Below are 21,695 nucleotides of genomic sequence, written 5' to 3'. Positions count from 1 at the left end.
ATGTCCAGCAACCAGTGCCTGAGGCAAGGGCGGGGACGTTATACCACCACAACTCAGGAAAGCAAAAGGAATTTTAAAAGCCTTGTTCCTTAACATTACTTACACCTGCCTATGTCACAGGCTGAACTACTAGCCTCGACTTCATCACTAGCAGTTCCCATTGAGTGTCTGCTCTGTGCCCCAGTGCTGAGCACATAGGCTCACAGGTGCTCACACAGGTGGGGCCTGGATGCCTGAGCCTTGCCATATGCATGTGTGAACCCCGCCTCAGCCTCCCATTAGCTGGGTGATCTTGGGGCACCGTGGCCACCGAAACCTCAAACTCCTCACCTAAAACACGTGCAAAGAAAGCCAACCCACCTTACAGGGTTTTGTACAGGTGAGTGAGTGCTCACAAGTCTGAATCAATCCCAGAGGACATATTTAGAAAACATGCAGGGCACTGGGTGAAATGAAGACAAGGCCTGGCCTTCAGGACTTAGTAAATTTATCAGAATGTCAAACAGAAACCATGGAAACAGGTGTGGTTTTCAGGCAGTGAGAGCCGTAGCACAGTAAACACGCCGGTCTAGAGGGCAGAGGCGGGGTAACCACAGGGCCCCTCAACTCAAGGGGCTCAGAAAATAATCCTGAACAAGGTCACACCCTGGGCGCTGTGTCCAGGCTGGGTCCCAAGGCTTCAGCAAATACATAGCTATTTTGGGAACTGCACAAGTCTTGTTAGACAAATCGGGTCCCTAGACACTCTCAGGGAGGTGAGCCCCAAGGCCGCTGTGTGATGGAAATGGGCATGAGGCGTGCGCGCGCACACACACACACACAGCCCTGCCCCAGCCCCCAGCCCCCAGCCCCAGGAGTCTGCTGCAGATGCCACGTCAATGACCAGCAGCCTCCAGCAGCTCCCTCCTCCCTCCAGTTCTTGGACTTTGTTCTTCCGGGTCCTTCCGCTGCCCGGGCAGCTGTCCCTGTGCTCTTTCTCCTGTCTTCAAGTTCCTCCCCACTTCCCACCCACAGGGCCTCCGGGGGCTTCCAGCGGGGAGTAAGTGCAACAGGCTGGGTGAAAACAGTTTTGCCTCCTCTTCTGAGGCTGTTGCCAACCTCCCATCATCACCTTTGAATCCTCTCCCCCTGCCCACCACATCCCAGCCCCTCCCCATCAGCTGTAGCTGATAACAAAACACCACCACAATAGCTCCACCCCCGCCCAACCCACAATGTCCACTGAAGACAGACTCACATTAGGCTTGTGTGCAAGGCCTTCTGGGCTGCAGCCCTAACCCACCTTCCCAACTCTAATCTCCATTTTTATCCCCTGGGTGACTAAGTCACTCACAGGGGGCACACCATGAAATGAGGATTGTGTCCTAAATAAAGGGATTAGCAAAACGAAGTCTCATCACAGGTCTTCAGAACCTTAACTCCTTGATATGCACTGCAGCTCTTCACATTGTCCTCTGAGTTCAGACCTCTGGGACATTTTTCATGGAGTTCAAGAAACCATCCAGAGGGCTGGTGCCATGGTGCAGTAGGTTAATTCTCCACCTGCGGTGCCAGCATCCCCTATGGGCACCAGTTTAGAGTCCTGGCTGCTCCTCTTCCATCCAGCTCTCTGCTATGGCCTGGGAAAGTAGCATAAGATGGCCTAAGTGCTAGGGCCCCTGAACCCAAGTAGGAGAAGTGGAAGAAGCACCTGGCTCCTGGCTTCAGATCGGCCCAGCTCCGGCCATTGTGGCCATCTGAGGAGTGAAGCAGTGGATGGAAGATTTTTCTCTCTGACTCTCCCTCTCACTATCTGTAACTCACCTGTTAAATAAATAAATAAAAGAAAACATACAGGGCTGTCTGTACAACCCTGTCTCTCCAGCACGCCCACAGCATGTGCCATTAGGGTGTGTGAATAGGTGGGCACATGGCAACTGCCTGGCCCCTGCCTGGGCAACTCAAGGCTGCTGGCTGGGGCCCATTGCCTCCACTGGGGGCCGCTTTAGGGGGACTGTAGAAGCCCAAGCTGAGCCAAGCAGTATTTTCAGCTCATGGATGGAAAACAAACGGCTGACAGCAGCGCTGACCCCAGCAGGGCTGCCGGCTTCCCAGCCTTCTCGCCTATCCCATCCACAGCCTCCCATTCCACTCCCTGGATCTTACGTTAGCCACACTTGGTTTCTGAGACTCGAAACCACAGAACCTTCACTGACACATAGTCCTTTGGGTCCCTGAGCAAAGCCAACCAACTGTCCCCGAGTCCCAGGTCACTCAGAGCCACCCAGGTACAGTACCTGTGCCATCTGGAGTGGACCTCACAAAGGTCGGCAGCATTTTCACGGAAGCAGTGGGGTGGGTGGTGGCTCCGAGCCCTTTCTCCATCTCCTTGCGGAACCGCTTAGAGATCTCCAGGAGGGTCTCATCGGAGAGACGCATGTGGTAGAGATACTGGTCAACCTGAAGGTGGGGGAAACAGCAAGAGACCCATAGGTCAAAGCAATCATAGTAGGTGTCTGTTGTAAAGCCTTCCAAAGAATAAAACCTGTTACACACCGAGAGTTATTAAGGACCACTAATAGGAATTGATAACAAGGCTGTCTTTCAAAACGAAAAATAGCAGTTTGCAATGCCAATATCCCATATGCAAAAAAAACCGTTTGCAATGCCAATATCCCATATGGCCGCCAGTTCAAGTCCCAGCTGCTCTACATCTGACCCAGCTCTCTGCTAATGGCCTGGGAAAAAGCAACAGAAAAGATGGCCCAAGTGCTTGGGCCACTGCCCCGTATGTGAGAGACCCAGAAGAAGCTCCTGGCTCCTGGCTTCTGTATGGCCCAGCCCTGGCCATTAAAGACATTTGGGTAGTGAACCAGCAGATGGAAGAGCTCTCTATCTCTCCTTCTCTCTCTATAACTCTGCCTTTCAAATACATACATCTATAAAACATTAAATATATAGATGTAATTTTATTTCTAGAGAATGGTGACCACCAGGGCAAAGGACTACTGGGCAATAGGAGAGCTCTTGACAGGCAGCTAAGATCTCAATGCCTGCGGCAATCACAGACTAACCGGGAGCTGCCACTCACGGCCACTGCCCAGTACCCCAAGAGAAAGGTTGTAACACATACTACTGGCCCAGGGAAAAGAAAAGTATGGCTTTTACCAGATGTGTATCACCTTCACACTATTACAAAGTCACAAGAATGCTAAGTGGAAGCATCGTAAGTCAGGGCCACCTGGGTTAGTGCCCACATCGTAACACCAGCGGCTAGGAGAAATGTGTGTGCTCACCTTGGCGTCCCCAGAGCCTAGCACAGTGTCTGAAGCACATAGAGGCTCTATACAAATGACATGACCCGCTCTCCTTCACTCGGAGGCAAAAGCTGACCCTGCTTGGGACGTAAATTTATACTAACTCCTCCCAGATTGACTACTGGGGAGAGGAGAAGCACCAGGAGCCCCTCTCAGGTTTCTTTCTTGGAAATTCTTGTCTGCCTTGGTCAGGAGGGACTAGAAGGCACATTGCTCTCTCCAGTTCCAGACTCATAAGTTCCCAGGGACAAAGTTGGGCCAATGACCGCTACTGCTGTCATTCCTATGAGAAACACAAGTAAACATCCACCTGTTCTTTGCCCTGGCCCAATCCTGACAAAGGAGACTGTACTTTTGTAGCTGACTTTCTCAAACTAATGTGCTCATTAATGGGATAGCCTTTTTATATTTTACAGAATATCTTTTAAAGTTTATTTTATTTATTTGAAAGGCAGAGTGACTCAGAGAGATGGAGAGAGGGAGAGAGAGAGAGAGAGAGACAGAGAGAGATCTTCCTTCCACTAGTTACCTTCCTAAATGGCTGCAGCAACTAGGGCTGGGCCAGGTCAGAACTTCATCCAGGGCTGGCGCCGCGGCTTACTAGGCTAATCCTCAGCCTGTGGTGCTGGCACCCCGGGTTCTAGTCCCGGTCGGGGCATCGGATTCTGTCCCGGTTGCCCCTCTTCCAGGCCAGCTCTCTGCTGTGGCCCGGGAGTGCAGTGGAGGATGGCCCAAGTGCTTAGGCCCTGCACCCCATGGGAGACCAGGAGAAGCACCTGGCTCCTGGCTTCGGATCAGCGCGGTGCACCAGCCGCAGTGCGCCGGCCACGGCGGCCATTGGAGGGTGAACCAACGGCAAAAGGAAGACCTTTCTGTCTCTCTCACTGTCCACTCTGGCTGTCAAAAAAAAAACCTTCATCCAGGTCTCCCACATGGGTGACAGGGGCCCAAGCACTTGGACTATCTTCCACTGTCTTCCCAGGTACATTAGCAGGGAGCTGGATCAGAAGTGGAACATCCAGGACTCGAACCAGTGCTGCAATGTGGAATGCCACCATCAGAAGCCACAGCTTAATCTGTTGTACCACAATGTTGACCCTTATTTTCCAGTATTTTTGTCAGTTCTTGATTATTTTTTTTTTAACCAAATTTACAGCTTAGGATTTTCAGAGGAACAATGAAAAGTGTTTAATCCTCTAAGGACAATCCTAGTGTCCACTTCTGTGACAAAAATATAGAAAAGTCCTGTTGTTCACACATTCTGCCTTCCAGGTTACAGCCTAACTTTCTGTGGGTTTTGGGCAAAGCCTCCTTCCCGGGACTGTGTCTGCCCTTGTGGAAAGAGTTCATTTCAAAGATCTTCTGCAGTTGTAATCTTCTATCATTCTTCTCAGACTCCAAAAAGACCAGCTCCTGGGACACATGTGTCGACAGCAGCCATGAGCACGATGAAAAAGTTCCACAGCGCAAGCACACACCCCTCTGCAACTGCCCCAGCCACTAAAATACAAGCAAATCTGCAGACATCATCCCACATGGGGTGGGAAAGGACAGAACAGGAGAACGCTAAGCACGCCCTGAGCTGCTTCTCCACTCCCTGACCCAGCCTGCAGAGCCCAGGGTCTGGAGTTGCAGAAATGAGGATTTCCCAGAATTCTCTTGTTGCCAGTATTTACTAAAAACCTCAGACTAAGCCCATTGGTCTAAACCAAGAACCCAACTGATCTTTCTGCTTCCTTTCAAGCTCCTGGTACCTCATTCCCCTTGAGCCACTGTCCTTCCCATTCTGCCCCAGCCTCCCAGAACTGGGGAGGACAAACCGCCCACCTCCAACCACAAACTGTCACTGACCTCAGCTTTCTGCACCACTGGGGTACACGGACATACAAAGTCCAGCACCACCCAGGCCAGAGGCCAACGCCAAACCACGTCCAGGACACCAAGGCCTGCTTTGTGCCAGACCCTGTCCTCACAGCACCCATCAACCCACTTAACCCTCACAACAGCCCCCGAAGCACAGCGTGGCTTTACCTCCATTCTAGAAAGAAGGCAAAAATCCCCAAAGCCACACGGACAAGGGCCAAGCTGGGCCTGGGTGAGGCGGTCCGACTCACCTGTGCTCTTGTGCACTCTGCTAGATGACAGCCCCATTTCTGCTGGACTACAGCAGGGTCTGTGCAGGCCAAACAGCACTGTGTGAATCCAGGCTGGCCACATCCATTAAAGACCTTCTATTCCAGGCATCCCCCAGTGCAGATAGGAAGGGCAAACAGAGGCGAGCGTGGCCCATGGGACTGGCCCAGCAGTGTGGGGGCAACAGACATGTCCCTGGACATGAGTGTGACATATGACAAGGTCAGAGAGCCCACCAGAAGCCTCACTGACGCCCCCACCCACCTATGCACCATAGATGGCCCTGTGCACTTGACAAGGGGCAGGGGAGTTCCTGCCTGGAAGAGTAGAACTCACACTGTGTGGAAAGAGACCCTGCAGTTCACCAACATCATATGTGTCCAGAGCTCATTCTACAGTGGCCAATCTAAGTTTATCTGTGCTGTTTAAACACAGCTTCTACATGGTCACCCTTTACTCAAGTCACGTGCCCTTTGCACAATAGATTGTGACCATTTCCAAGTGTTCGAAGACAATGAATAGTGACAAAGATAGTTACAAGAGCTGAACTTTTACGGAGCAGCTGTGACCTGCCAGACGCCATCCACACCTTGACCCACTGGATCTCTGTCTTTTTGTAAAACTTCCGTATCCCTTTTTAACAGATCACTCAAGTGGTGAGGTCCTTTTTTTTTTTTTTTTTTTTTGACAGGCAGAGTGGACAGTGAGAGAGAGAGACAGAGAGAAAGGTCTTCCTTTGCCGTTGGTTCACCCTCCAATGGCCGCCACGGCCGGCGCACCACGCTGTTCCGATGGCAGGAGCCAGGTGCTTCTCCTGGTCTCCCATGGGGTGCAGGGCCCAAGCACTTGGGCCATCCTCCACTGCACTCCCGGGCCACAGCAGAGAGCTGGCCTGGAAGAGGGGCAACCGGGACAGAATCCGGTGTGCCAGCACCACAGGCCTATTGAGCCACGGCGCCGGCCCAAACAGAGGTCCTAAGGACCCTCATGACCACCACCGTTGCCTTGTCCATGGCCTCCCTCAGGATGGGTGGATACTCCCTGCCTACCCTGTGGTTTCTTAGATGACCCCAGGACCTTAGTTTCCTCGCCATCATGAGGATTAAGAGAAAGGATAGAACAGTGGTGAAAACTGCAAGGCAGCACCTTGGCCCAAACTTCCCCTGTCACCCTGGAGTTGTTGGAACTCTCAACACTCAGGAGTGGGTGGCGCCTGGGCATCACCATGTATCTACCCAGTGTCTTAGGGCCTCTCAGGAAGAGATGATCAATTACCACTGGACGGTCACACCACTGGAGCCCACCCAGTCTTGGTGGGTACTGCTGTGTTGAGTGAACAGCAGCCAAGGAAAGCGGAAGTTAGAAACAAGAGGCAGCCAGTGTTTGAAGACGGTTTTCCTGGATCGAGAGGGAAGTAAATAAAGTTTTCGGAATCCTGCCAGCTTTCACTCTCAGCAGAGCCAAAGAGACAGCGCGACAGAGCACAGGCCCAGAGTCACAGGAGGATGCCACGTAGGAGGTGTCCCCTGCACGGAGTACTGGGACTTCAGCTAAAGAATCTCCGTTAGGAAGGAAAGGCCCCGGGGGCTCCTAGTTGGAAATCCCAGTGCACAGAGTCCTGCAGCGTGACTGGTCTGTCTATCCCACCTCAATGGATTGTCATCTGGCCTAGGTTTGAATGCTTCCAAGCACGAGACACTTAACCACCTCCCTCCTAAGTCCCAGGGTTGCTCAGATCTCGTTAGAATCCCAGAGATCCATTCCACCCTTGCCAGACAGACACCCCCAGGGTTAGGGGCTCAACAGTTTCCCCTCTGCTTGGGTAGGTTTCCAAAATCCAGTCATGGCTCAATTAACTCAGCTTAAAGTCATTTTCACCATTTTTCTGTCTGGGGTCTTCAAAAGCCAGTAGCTAAGATATTAGGCTCACTGTGCTTCTAGGAAAGAAGCCAGGCCCGCTCGGAGTTGGAACGACAAACTTAACACTCGTTTTGAGTTGTTGGAAACTATCCAAGCAGGGCCACGGGGGTGGATGTGGGTGCTGTGGTTTCATTGGGGTGGATATGGGTGCTGTGGTTAAGATACTACTCGAGATGCCTGCTTTCCATCAGGGTGCCTGGGTTTGAATCCAGCCTCCACTTCTACTTCTGGCTTCCGGCTTCCTGCTAACGTACACCTTGGGAGGCAACAGGCAGTGAACGGCTCAAGAACTTGGGCCCCTGCAACCCATGTGCATGATCTGGATTGAGTTCTGGGCTCCTGGATTTAGCCTGGCCCAGCCCCAGCTGTTGTGGCCATTTGGGGAGTGAACTAGTGAAATTTGTCTCTATGTCTCTACCTTTCAAATCAAATGAAAAATAAATTTTAAAAATCTATTATTAAAAATAAAATAGAATTATTCAGGCCAATACCCTTTTGTAGCTGCTGGCGGTGAGGTTAGGGCTTTAGCATCAGAAAAATCAGTGTGAAGGGACCGGCACTGTCGGGTAGTGGGCCAAGCCTCTGTAGCACTGGAATCCCATATGGGTGTCAGTTCAAATCCTGGCTGCTCCTCTTCTGATCCAGCTCTCTGCTACAGCCTGGGAAAGCAATGAAAGATGGCCTACATCCTTGGGTTCCTACACCTGCACAGGAGACCCAAAAGGTGCTCCTGGCTCCTGGTTTCGGATCAGCCCAGCTCCAGCCGTTGTGGCCATTTGGAGAGTGAACCACGGATTAGGACTCAAGACCTTTCTCTCTCGGTCTCTTCATCTCTCTGTCTGTAACTCTAACTCTCCCAAATAAATAAATAAAATCTTTTTCAAAAAAGAAAAATCAGTGTGCACATCATCAGTACAGGTGTGAACCCCAGGTTAGGCATGCAACATTGGAGGAGTCACCTGTGCTCTGAGCCCCGGTTTGCTCACTCTCAGACAAGATGAGGCGCCCTACACAACAACTCAGGAACAAACACAGAGCTCTGTGTGCTCCCCCTCTTTCCACTCCTCCTCTTTCTTCTGGATTTCCTTGCTGAGTCACAGTACCAAAGCTATTTCTCAACCCTACTCAGTCACACTTGGGGTTAACAAGGAGAGGCTAGTTCCTCAAATTGTTCCCTCTCTTTGCATGGCGGGCCTGTGGGGCTGCTTCTCTTAAACTCTCCCCAACCTGAGGGAGAGGAGGCAAGGAGGGGCATTCCAGCAGGGTGGGGGGAGCCAGGCAGGCCAGAGCAAAACCAGGCTGGCTGTCTGCTTGCCCCGAAGGCAAAGGCTGTGTGGAGAGAAAGAAATGGCAGTTTCAGTTGTTATCTATCTGGCAATGTCAAGGAGATCGGAACTTCCTCATTGGGTAATTTTGGTCAGCCTCATTTTTCTCATAACCCATCATCTGATACCTACCCTCCTCTGCTGCCTTAGTGGCCGGGGAGACCCAAACTCTTTATGAAACAACACTCAAAACGGGAAGTCATTGCCACTCATCGCCTGAAGTGCCCACCTTCTCCAGACCAGCACGGAAAGGAGGGGAAATCGTGTCACAATCACGTTGCAAGGCCCAGACGGAGCAAAAGCTCCTCCTCAGAGAGGACCCTCTTCAAAGTGTTCAATGGGCAGGACAGGCCAGACAGCCCTGGCCAGCCGTGGGGAAGCCCAGGAAGGAACGGTCTGGAAATGGGAGCCAGGAAGGAATCTCACGGAAACTGAGGCCCATCAGGGGACAGCAGCTTTCACCAAGGTCACACCGCTGAGACTACGGTCTGGGTCACCCATGTGCCTGACAGCCCTGCAGGTCCAGAAGTGCCCATCTCAGCCAGAATTCCATTTGAATGGTTGGTGGCCAACGCCTCGGTCCTGAGGCCACCATCTCTGGTCTCAATGGGAAACTGGCCCTGGTCAAATTATTTGTCTCAAAGCAATATTCTAGCTTTGTTGGTTTGTTATACAAAGTATTACAAATTCCAACCTCGAGAACCTTAAGAGGTTTAAAAGGAAAGTTATAGAAGAAACCTTAAATTCTAGTGTCTAAAAACCTTTAAGACCCTAACATAATCCCCTATTCTCTGGCCACTGCTACAGCCTCAGTGTCTCCCACTTTTAGTATGTACTTTACATCAATTATCCACAAAACATTAAAACATAAAGAAACATACAGTAAAAAAGAAATCCATTTTGGACATGGCTAGTGATGATAGTGGGACTAATGCCATTGCATTGTATATTTTAAAGGTCATTAAAATAGTAAATTTTATGTTATGTAGATTTTATCATAATAAAAAACATTTTCTTAAAGAAGTCAAGATTCCTGCTCTCTGGGGCTTTATAAGTTGGCAAAGAACCTGGCTCATCATAGAATAATAAATGCCCCTGGAACACTAGGAAGGATGGGTCTTGGTAGGTAAGTAGGGCAAGTACAATGCGAGACAGCCCACGGTTACAGTCGCAGGTGAAAGTGGCCTGTGAAACCAGTGTTCAAAGGAGATAGCTTCTAGGCAAAGCTGTCTGATTGGATGAATGCTGACCTGGGCACACTCAGAGTGCAGACAAGTCCAAGATCCCAAAGATCACAAATTCCAGGTTCTAGAAAGCTATGAGCTCACACGTTACACTGGCTCCCTCGTGAAATGCTTCATATCTGTATGATTTAACTCTACCATTTTTAATCAAGCAATGACAGGTTTGACAGTGAAGACCACGGCCTGTGTGTAAAGGTCCCATGTTGTTCACTAACCCTTCCATAGCCACTCAACTGCCTTTAGGTTTATGTCAAGAGAAAGCTCAGCTGGCCAGACGTACTGTGCTTCCTGGTAAAGCCACTGAGATGAAAACACTGATTCGAGGAGAGCTGTCCTTTTTGCCTTCGCCACCAGGATGCTCAGAGTTCTGTCCTCAATCCTAATGAACTCCCTTCAGTCTAAGTCTTCTGGTCATCATCAATGCCCAGCTGCCAACTCTTGTTCTAGAAATCCTTTTACTGAAAGGTGAACTAAATCTACAAATCCTTTGAGTAAGCAGGCAGAAAATAAAGAACACATGAATGAGCAAATGCTCAGTCATTTCTGCAGGACACACCTGCCCAGGAGAAGGATGAACGCAAGTGTTCAAATAGGATAAGAAAGTTGACTCAACAAGCTTAGACGTATCCCAGCCAAGGACGCAGGGACACTTGAACTAGAGCTGACTTCCTTTAGATGTTTCTGATTTAAGATCTAGAGCACTCTCTCCAAGTGGTACTGAAGGAACACGAGCTAAGTAAGTTCTACCTGTGAGCTTCTAGACCCAAAGCAGCTCAACTGAGTTTCCGCCTTAACAGGTGACTTGTCCCAGTGATGCAATCTGGTCATCTATACCCCAGACCAAAGCTCCAACTGGGCTCCTCTGAAGAAACTGAGGCGGGACTGAGCCTTCTGGGAGTGAAGGTCCCTGCTGCTAGTCTCGTCCGCTTTAGAGCCACCAGACCAACCCAGGGGAGGCAAGGAATACTCCACAGCAATGAGAAGGCACCACCAACTACACCACATACAGCAACGTGGAGGACTCTCACAGCGCAAGACACAAAAGGCGACATGCTACGCGAACCCTTTATACCAAGCACAAAAACACCTATGCTCTTGGAATTCAACACAGTGATTTACACTTTGGGGTGGGCAGGGAGCGGAGCTGGTGGGGGTTAGTTCCAGAAAATAGAGTTGGTACTGGTATTGTCTGTTACTGGATCTGGGTGGTGGTTACCCATTGTGTTCAGTTCCCTATGTGTATTATGTGTCCATTTAAAAAATGTAGAGGGGCGGGCATTTGGCTCAGTGGTTAAGATGCTGCTTAGAAGGCCCACATCCCATATGGGAGTGCCTGGGTTCAAGTTCTGGCTCTTTTCCTGACGCCAGCTTCCTGCTAAAGTACACCCTGGCAGGAAGCAAGTGATGGCTCAAGTATCTGGGTCCGTGCCACCCATGTGGGAGACTCAGACCGAGTTCCTGGCTTCAGCCCAGCTCTAGCTGTTATGGGCATTTGGCGAGTGAACCAAGGGGGATCTCAGTCTTACCTGTCTGCCTGTTGCTCTCACTCCACCTTTCAAATAAATAATTTGTGTGTGTGTGTGTGTGTATAAACAATAAAAGGCAGGTGGCAAGGACTTGGCCCTAATCTATCTACTACACGCTGTCAGAGAGCCAAGAGGAATCAGAGGTCAAATGAGGACAAACCAGAGGAGAAACCCACAAGATAAATTCAGCCACATAACGCCTTCCAGTAACTACACACTGACACACGCTTGCAACTTAGTTTGGAAAGAATCTCATATTTTTTACATTATTCCTTTGCCAGGTTTTACATAAATCTTTGACGAGGAGACCGAGGCTTGGAGAAGCTTCCCCAAATTACATGTCTAAGCCCTGGCAGGAATCAAACATCCGGTGACCAGTTGAGTGCCCCAACCGAGGGCACAGGGGGCTACCTAGCTCAGAAAAGCCGGGAAACTGCTATCAATGAGCCCACTAATAATAATGTTCTCATAGACTCCTCCTTGGAGGGCAGAGGCCATGCAAAGAGCAGCAAGTTTATCCTGTAAAGTTGCCAAGCTAAGGCCAGATGTTTCTGATAAAGAAAAGAGAGGTTGGGAGAAGATACACAACAGAACATGGATTCTTTAAGGCCCCCTGTGCTCTGAAACTCAGCTGACCCAGGTTACAGATCCACCACCGCTGGCTCCAGACTGAACAAGGAAGACCCTCTCGGAGGCCGCTGGGCCACCGCCGGGAGATTCCAGCTGACACACCATAGACTCACAGGCCTGGGGCAGCCGAGTGAGCGTAGGACTGACCACGGAGGCTAAAGGCCACTCCTCCAGGATCCTGTTGCACTGTTGTTGAGTCACAGGGTTGGTTTCCTGTTCTTCCAGTTCTCTTCTCTCAGCTGCATCAAGTTACAGCCAGACAGACCTCAGCAGCAGCACCTGTCGGGGCCCAGAGATGGGGATTTGGGACACTGGGGCCGGCCCTCCTGTCCTCAGACATTCTGTTCCGAGAGTGGTGCAGCAGTGCAAAGGAGTAATACGTCCTGGGTGCACAGGGCCCCGGCACAGTCCACTTAGCAGAAGTTATTTGATGAGCACCAAGTTCGTTGTGCCAAGGCTGGGCTCTGAGGACACTAGGAGACACCAACCTCACCAGCAAGGGACTCCGTCTAGGACAGGAGGCAGATAAGCCCATGAGTCTTTACAAACCGAGGGTAAAGGCAGGGAATAGGCAGGTTCTTGCACAGTAATAAAGCACAAATTTACACTTAATTACATGCATCAGTGCAATTGTGTGGAGCGTTTGTCTTGGAAAAGTTAAACAACCTCAATATAGAGATACAGTAGGAGCTCGAGAAGTTATTGTCATGGAATAGCCAAGGGGTTATGGTAACGCCAAAGAGAAGAGTCAGAAGAGAGGCTGGAAGAACAGCTGGTGACTCCAGACTGACGAGTGTGTGGAGCCTGCCCTTACTCTTCAGGCTTGTGCCATGCAGGATCCTGACCTGGTTTCCTCCCCATCCTCCTGGCTACCCAGTCCAGAGTGCTAAATTCTCTGTAGAGGTCAAATTCTGCCTTCTCCTGGACAGCCCCATGCCAAGGACCACAGTGTGCCTCAGGGCCCGTGGTGGCATCTGCACTCCCCACTGCTGTCTGCTACCAACTGCCCACCTGCAGGATCAGATTCTCTGTGTCTGTCCCTCTGCTCCCTGTCCAGTCCTAGATCTTCCCCCGTCTGCCCCACCCAAGCCAAGATCAGATCCACCATGGGCAAGATACCCAAGACACAATGGTAGTGCACCTATGGTACAGTGTTTTTATACTCAAAAGTAGCCCAACTGGGAAAACAAATGACAGGAATCCCCTAGGTACAGCCCACTAAGCAAACCCTGCCTTTGTTCTTGGGCAGCTCACCTAGGAGGTAACAGTTCATGCTGCCCAGATGGTGTTTAAAGGAAACTGGGTTCTAGATCTGGGGCCGGTCTTTCGACACGTGGCAGCTGGTTTCCCCAACTGTCAGAATAGTTGGGACTGTAGGATACCAAAAGGTCCTTTCCCAGCTGAAACCTGACTCATAAGCTCATGAAACAGAAACATGATTGACCATCACCAGCTGTGCCGGGCAACCTCAAGCTGGGGGGTTCAGGGCATGGTCTTGGGAGTCACACTGTCTGGGTCTGGGTTCTGGCTCGCCCCCGGGCAAGATACTGTCCTTTTCCCTGCCTGGTGTCTTCAACCAGTAACAGCTCATCAGACTGCCTGCCCCGGAGGGCCGCTTGAGGCTGGCCCGGGTTGCTACGTGCAGTGCGTGTGGAGGTCGGCTCTCCGAGTACTGCCCGGTTTGTTGCCTGTAAGATGATTGAGGCGAGGGGGAGAAGGAATGAAGGGACACAGCTGGAAGGCTTTACAGTGCCGGGGGGAAATCCAGGGAGGAAGCAGGAGGAGGAAGCCCCTCAAATGGGAAAGAAGGAAAAGTGGCTGCTTCAGATGCCCTCATTTAGCCCTAATTAAAGCTGTCAGATGGTGCGCCTGGCTTTGTTCCCGCCTCCATCAGAATGTGTGGAGAAGCCAAGAGGAAGAGGCTGGAAAGGGCTTGCGAGAACAAGGACCACCTCCAGGCCTCCCAGGCCAGGGATGCTGAGCGCCCAGCGTAGGGGTGGAGAGGGCAGGCTGGCAGGAGACTGTGCAGGGGGCCCCCAGGGCTCCCAGAGTCTGCTTCTCAGAGCCCTGACTCCCTCTCCTGGTTAACACAGAGATAATTTGACCAAGATCCCTCCTGTACAGGAATGTCAAGGAGAGGCTTAGAGACAGATCCAGAGAGAAAGGAACACAAAGCATGACCATGACCACTCGGAAACAAGGGTGGCACTTAAGGGGACACGAGATCCTTGTTCACAGGACCAGGGCCAAGACCCCCAACTTGGGGCCCACAAAGGCCACTCAAGGGGCAGGATGAGGAGTGCAGGTTCCACACCTGGGATCCCCCCGAGTCTGCATAAGAAGGGCAAAGAGTTCCCTGCTGAGGCTCAAGGTGCCTGGGGGACCTCCACCCAGTGAGCCCAAAGGATGCCAGTTCCCTCCAGCGAAACCCAAGGAGTCAAGGGCAACCCTTACCTTGGCCTGGCCCTGTGACTCTTCAGAACAGTTGCCCCCCCCAGTGGAAAGCCAGAGTCGGGGCAAGCATCTAACAGGAAAACTCTACATCGGAAGAAAACCAATGCCCAAGTGAGCAGCCTCAGCAACCGCCCTCTGGGGAGTGCCCTCTGCAGGGAGCGTGGGTTAAGTTCTCCAGTGAGGAGTTGGACTAACGCTGTGACCATTAAACACAGCCGTTTCTCCCTTGGGGTCACAGGACGCGGAACTGTCCCAGACGCAAGACATCCCAGGGACCCCGAGTACCAGAAGGAAACTTAGAGAAAGAGCTCAAGGCGGGGCCCCTGTGCTCAGGAAAGAGAAGGTTCTGGAGGTGTGGAAAGGGTAAGTAGGGACATTTCCTTCTTCCCCCCCGCTGGAGGAAATTTCTACCCTTCTGCCCTGTATCCTCCCATCTAATCTGACCTCAGACAGAGGTCACAAACAGATGCGGCCACACACACTCAAAGAAGCCCTTGGGAATCATCCAGGTCAAAGCAGGGCTCCTTTGTGCTCCTGGACAGGGAAGCAGGTATCCAAGAGCACTAAAATGCATGCCAGGCGCAGTTCGAGAGCCTCACATGTGCTGCTCTCTTTCTCTGTAATCCTTACAACTGCCCTAGTAAAGTTGTTATCCAAACAACCTCTCCATTTTATAAGAGGAAGACACTGAGGCCCAGGGACGTTTAATAACTGGCCCCAGCTCACACCGCTCATTACGTGGCCAGCCAGCATTCAACCCCAGAGCGCGCGACTCTGCGTCCCACCACGCAGCTCTCCCCGTCACTGCTGCACTCCCCAGGGGGAAGTGGGGGCCACTGGCCCCTCTCCTCTGCTCCCCAGCCCCGGCAGCTCCTCTCCAGCTCACGTGCCTGCCTTGTCTGGAAGCCCAGCAGATGCCCAGCCTCCATGGAAGCCCAGCACTGCCACAGTGAGATTCTCCCAAGGTCAACTCAGCGGATCTCTCTCCGGGTGGCTTCCTGGCGTGCTGGCCACTGGCCACATTTTTCTGGTTGAGAAACAGCAACTGGAAACCCAGCCTTCAGTGAGGGATTGTGAGTATTTGCTGGCTGTCATGGTCTGGAGACCTCACCTGAAATTCATCTTTTCTAATAGCCTGTTTCCCATCATGACAGTCCCATGATGTGGCACACTACTGACAGCTGAGGGCTGTGTGACCCTGCATGACACCCTTGAAAACTGAAGGGGTGGAGGGAGTGGCCTACGTTCTTCTACAGTAGTTTCTCCACCTTGATATTATAGACGCTTTGGGCCAGAGAGAGGGGAGCTATTCGGTGCATCATCTAGTGCATTGTGGGATATTTAGCATCATCCTTAGTCTCCGCCTACCAGATACCAGCAATGCATACTCACCTATCTGTCACTCATCTGTGACAACCAACAAGGTTACCAAACATTGCCCAAGTCCACGGTAGGGATGGAATGGGGGTGGGCTGGGGAGAGGGGATGTGGCAAATCTAATTAAAAATATAGTGCTCTAAAACAAACGGCAAAAAAAAAAAAGCAAAACTAGGTTTTGTCCAGTGTTTTGAGCAGGTGAAATTCTTGCTCTTTATGATAGGCTGGGATAGAGAACCCCCAAGAAAAAAAAATTTTTGAGCCAAAATGCCAATAGTACCAAGACTGAGAAGCCACCAGCAGCAATGCCACTCTTGTGCAAGGGCTGGGACTGGATTTGCCATCCTCCACCCCCATTGCTCTCAATGCGCAGAGAGAGACAACAGTGTTGGAAAACACACCAAAACTTGCTGATTCAAAACTCAAGTATGATAATGAGGAATCTCTTATCAAGAGTAGCTTTTAAACCGAACAAAAGAAGCCAGTTTTCTGGGGCTCCTGAGTTCTTTAGTACATCAGATCTTCTCATTCCAGCCACATTTTGGCTGTGTGGTTTGTGCTGTGCTGATTCCCCTTGGAAAAGGGCCCCCAGCTGCCCCCAAACTCCTCAGGGTGCTGGAAAAATTCAGCTTTGAAAAGTGATGTTGGCTTTGGCTGAACAGCCTCAGAGGGAATTTTAATTCATTCAAGGATATAGAAAAAAGTGCTTCTTACAAGTCTGGTAACAAAAGGATGGTTAGCAAAAACTACAAAACATTCCTGCCGCCATCAGTTGTTTTCTGAGCGGAATGTGGGGGAAGGAACAATATTGATACTAAGATGTGGACCAAATGAGACAAATCATACCAGTCAATGTCAGTCAACCCAATAAAAATTAATCTAGTTAACCTGCTCAAAAATAATTCTACTACGGTTTTAACCAATAGTTTACTCCCACTACATCACCCCTTTAGCTAGAGATTAATGGCACATAGTTGGTGGTCAATGTTTCCAGGATCTGGAGTCTCTAACCCCCATCAGCCCGTGCTAATACACCCTCTTTTGACTAGGTGGCCATAAATGATCTTACGTCTCCAGGCAACTGAAAGACATCTTAGTTTCTGTTTCCACATTGCCACCAGAATGCCTTGCACCCATAGTAGTGTCTCAAAAAACATTAACATCCTTGTCTAGGCTCTCAAACCTTGGTAGAATCCTTCCAGCTTCGATGTATTCCCCACTCAAGTCGAGTGAAGGCCATCCCTTGCTCACCCAGCAAGGAGTTTTAAGTGACCTATGTATATTCCAGGACTGGAATGAAAATATGTCACCAGTCTATATGTGTTGAAACAGTTTGGGAGAGGCAGGCATTTAGTCTAGCACTTAAGACAACATTTAAGACACCCATGTCCTAGGGCCAGCATTGTAGTTCAGCAGGTTAATCTGCCATCTGCAGTGCCAACTTCCCATATGAGTGCTGGTTCAAGTCCCAGCTGTTCCACTTTCCATCTAGCTCCCTGCTAATATGTCTGAGAAAGCAGAGGAAAATGGCCCAAGAGCTTGGGCCCCTGCCACCCATGTGGAAGATCTGGATGGAGTTCCAGGCTCCTGGCTTTGGCCTAGCCCAGCACTCTCTCTTTCCCCATATATAAAAAACTCTGACTTGATAAATCTAAATTTTTAAGAACGACCCCCATGTCCCACACTGGGTTGCCTGGGTTCAATTCCTGACTCCAACTCCTACTCCAGCTTCTAACCAGTGTATGGCTCAAGTAATTGGGTTGTCACCCATGTTGGAGACCTGGGTTGAATTTCTGGCTCCTGGCCCCAACCCCAGCTGTTGTAGCTTTTGAGGAGTGAATCCGAGAATGGGCGCTCTCCCAGCCTCTGTGAGAGATTGATTGATTTGGCCTTTGGCTAAAGGAAGGGGTATACTTCATTTCACTTCTATGGTTAACCCTGGTTCTCTGTCTTAAGAGGGGCCGGCATTGTGGCACAGTGAATTAGGTTGCTATCTGTGATGCCAGCATCCCATGTGGGTGCTGGTTGGAGTCCCGGCTGTTCCACTTCCAAATACGTTCTCTGTTAATCCACCTAGGAAAACAGCAGAAGATGGCCCAGGGACTTGGGCCCCTGCACCCACGTGGGAGACCCAGATGGAGTTCCTGGCTACTGGCCTAGCACCATCCATTCCCCTCATTTGGGGAGTGAACCAGCAGATAGATCTTTCTCTGTCTCTGACGTAACCCTATAGCAATCAGAAATGAAAATGAATCCAGAGGGTGCTGGTGCCACTGATCAGAAAGACGGGAGAGCTGGTTTCACTTCTGGATATGCTGGGAGGGTGTGCTGCCAGACACCCATGAGGACACAGGCATGGGCCAGGAGCCCACTAACACTCCCCGGAGGCAGGCAAGTGCCTGGTCAACAGCGTGGTGCTCTGGAGCCAACCACGTGGCTTCAATTCCCAGCTCTTACAGCTCTTACTCTGCACCTCAGTTCCTCAGCAGTAAAAGAGGCTGATAATAATCACACTTATCTCACGGGTTGCTGTAATGTTAATGAGCTAAGTTAGCTAACTTAGCTCAAGAGCTTGGAACAGCGCCAACTACACAGAAGACACTCTGCGTTTGCTCTTGAGTTCCAAAGGATAAACTGGCAAAAGACAGCAAACCACCTTGACTCTCATCCATGAAACATTGGGAGAAAAGTGTTCCCGATGGGGCTAGTTCCGGGCAGGTGGCCCCAAGCACTTCCATGCCCTCAGACTGCACAATATGCAAGATGATGTCGTCCCAAGGAGATTTCAGAAGAGTTCAAGTCAAGGCCTTCCCAAAGACTAAAAGTAAACTCAACCCTCAATCTCCTTTCCCAATGCCTCCTTCCAGCAGCAGCCCACAAGGATGTTTCCCACATACTCTGTCTTCCCATTTCCCATCCGATTGCAGATGCAATCAAACAGCTCTGCTCACCTGAACCTATGCCTACATCCCAGCGCGGGCCACCTGGTGAGTAAAAGGCCCGCCTCAATTCTGCCCCCAGTGGTAACTTAGAGAAAATACACCCTCCCGGCGCGTAAAGGCTGCAAGGTGACGTCAGTGGAGCGATCAGAAGCCTCCAGGAAAGGGGTTTTCAGGCTGCTGTGGGTAATGATCACAACCCCACAAAGGGGACAAGACAGCTAGCACCTGCGTTTTACGAAAAGAAATGCGTAGCCCAAGGAGGTCGGGGTCGGGTGGTAAGTAAATCACAAGTCAGGGATCGGATACCTCGGCTAATGTTGGGACCACGGAGAAGACCCCATTCCAGGACACCTGCGAGGCGGTCTCAACCCACAATTCTAGCAAAGAGTAGGCTTGTCAAAGAACGTAAACGCTATGGAGCGCACCCGCCCGAGAAGCCTACCCTGGGATTAGCGACCCTCCACTTTGTACTTTAGGACCTGCCAAGAGTCGACAGACTCCCCCTAAGAGTTAACTTGGGGAGCGAAGCCCAGGGGGGCCGCCCGCGTCCTGCCAGCCCCCAGACTCGTTTCCAGACACACTGAACGAACGCGCGGAGCCACATCCCGGGAGCGAGCTCGAGGGTAACAGCCGCTCACAGACGGGGTAAAAGCTCCGCTGTACCCACCGCCCCCTGCTCCTCCTCCAGTCCGCGACTGGCGCGCCAGGGCTCGGGCATCAGCAGAGTGAGGAGACCAGCAGGTCGTCCTGCACAACCAGAGTGTCTAGACATCTCTGCATTCCGGTACTGCAATTTCAAGTGTGCAATGGAGCAACGCACGGTCCATTGCCTCACCGCTCTGAAACACACGTCCTCCGCAGCCCAGCCCCTCCCTCAAATCCTAGCCAAGCCTCAGGCCAGGAGCCAATCCCTTAATCTGCACAGCAGAGCCTCGATTCACCCCAGAGGGAAAGCGCCCCGGGCACGGCCCCGCACCCCTGGGAGCGGCTCTCCGCCCAGCCCCAGGCTCCTTTCTTATGTAAATGGTCCGGCGCGGGAGAGGGCTCGGCTCGGGGAGCTGCTACGAGCGAGGTGGGCACCGGCAGGCCCGGGCCCAGGGCAGGAGAAAGCTCGCTTTCGGAAGGACCGAAATCTTAAGGACGCTGGGAAAGGGGGAGAGTAGGGTTGGTCCCCTCCGAGGAACTTTTTTAAGGGCAAACCCGAAAGTTAACATCCAGACCCCGCCCCCACTCGGAGGCGGGCCCGGGGGCCACGAGGCCGAGCTGGGGGCGGGCGATGCGAGCCCCTGGCCGAGCCTCAGTTCCGGGCGCCTCAGTTCCGGGGAGGGGGCGCGGCGGGCGGAGTTCCTCCGCTCGCTTTCCTGCTCCTTCCCGGGCTGGTTCCCCGAAGTCCACCTCCGCAGGGGCGCGGGACAACCGGGGGCGGGGGCCGCGCGCCTGCTTCCCGCGTACGGAGCCCCACGCGGCCACGGAGCCTCCTCCCCCGGGCACGATTGTTCACCACGTGCTCTCGCCGGAACTCGGCCGCAGAAGGGGGGTCCTACCACGTGGGCGCAGTAGTCCCCGACTACGTGCCGGGTGACCCGCCGCTCTAGAAACAAAAAAAAAAAAAAAAAAAAAGGGAGGTAGGGGCGGCCGCGCGAGCGCGAGCGCGCGCAGGATGGCCGCGAGCCCCCGCGCCTCGCACGCGCGCGCTCGCCTGCCAGCGCCCGGCGGACGTGGCTCCTCCAGCCCGGGAGTTTCATCAGCAGCCCGGACTTTTTCTGCGAACCTGGCTCTGAATGGAGAGGAAGCGGATGCCGTCAGGACCAACGAGGAGGTCCCGGAGACCGCCCAACTTCGTCAGAAGCGAGCCGGCCGCCCCGCTCTGCTGACTTACCTTCTGCACCTGATCATGGTTGAGCTCCGTGAAGAAGTAGGCGAGCAGATGCGAGGCAATCATCCTGCCGCGGCCAGACGGCGCCGACTTGGGAAACCGGGGCGCGAGCGCTTGCGGGGGAGGCTGGCGGGCGGTCCGACCGCTTTGTACCTAGGCTCGGCGGCCCGACGGGACGCAGGGAGTCCACTAAGAACGCTAACGGCGATGGCGCGCCTGGCTGGGGGCCCCCGGCTCTCTAGAAACAGGGTTTTCTGGAGTTAAAACTGGTAAAGGCGGCTAAGTCTCACTCCCAGGCAACGTGTCCGGCTGCCCTACGTCAAGGCGCTAACTTCAGCCACAGGGGCCCTAGGGCTCAACATGGAAAGAATCGCAGCCCGGCTCCACTGGGGCGATCAGCCCTCTTAGACAAACACGCGCGATGCTCCCGCCCGTAGATCTTTCTAGCTGAGTGACACGGCGTTACCCGCGGCGGCCCGGGACTCCTGCTGGAGTTTCGTGCAACAATGTGGCTTATTGAAGGGGGCTGCCGGCTCGCGGGCCGCCCGGCCGGTGACGCGCACGCGTCTATTGGCTGCGCGGAGAGGGTGTGTGCGCCCGCAGGCCGCCCGCCGCCCCGGCACAGCCAATCAGCGCGCACGGCCCGCGGGCGCGGCCGCTCAGACACCCGAGCCGGCCTTCTGGGGAGGCGCGCCCGGGGCGCGGGGCGGGGCGGGGCTGGGCGCCCGAGATGGGACGTGTGTTCCGTGGCAGGAGGCTGGGACGGAAAGGCGCATGAGCCACCGCCGCGTCAGGCGCGCCTCTGGGTGGGGGGGGCGCGTGATCGCGGACCCGCGATGTGAGACGACTGGAAAGACAGGTCACTGGGTCAGCACACGCCCTTGTACAGAGAGAGGGAGGTCTTCTGGATTCTCGGGACCCTGTGAGAGGCCCCTACCGCGCGCTCACATGTCTGGAGCATCCAGGTTCTCA

The 21,695-nt window shown here is 52.6% G+C and overlaps 1 protein-coding gene across 1 annotated transcript in view; it reads right to left on the bottom strand.

Moving 5' to 3' along the window:
* HK2 (hexokinase 2) overlaps positions 1–21,239 on the bottom strand; it is a 61,315-nt gene extending 40,076 nt beyond the window's left edge. Inside the window, exons 1-2 of the mRNA XM_062209723.1 lie at positions 20,727–21,239; positions 2,277–2,439 (exon numbers count right to left, since the gene is read on the bottom strand). Of these exons, the coding sequence (XP_062065707.1) occupies positions 2,277–2,439; positions 20,727–20,789 (226 nt within the window). The 5' untranslated portion in view covers positions 20,790–21,239. The remainder of the gene's footprint in view (positions 1–2,276; positions 2,440–20,726) is intronic.
* Positions 21,240–21,695: the final 456 nt, after the last annotated feature.

Source organism: Lepus europaeus, chromosome 13 (genome assembly GCF_033115175.1).
Source record: "Lepus europaeus isolate LE1 chromosome 13, mLepTim1.pri, whole genome shotgun sequence".
NCBI classification, from domain to species: Eukaryota; Metazoa; Chordata; class Mammalia; order Lagomorpha; family Leporidae; genus Lepus; species Lepus europaeus.
Note: the sequence above shows the minus strand (reverse complement) of the source record. Positions and strands in the feature narration are given on the sequence as shown.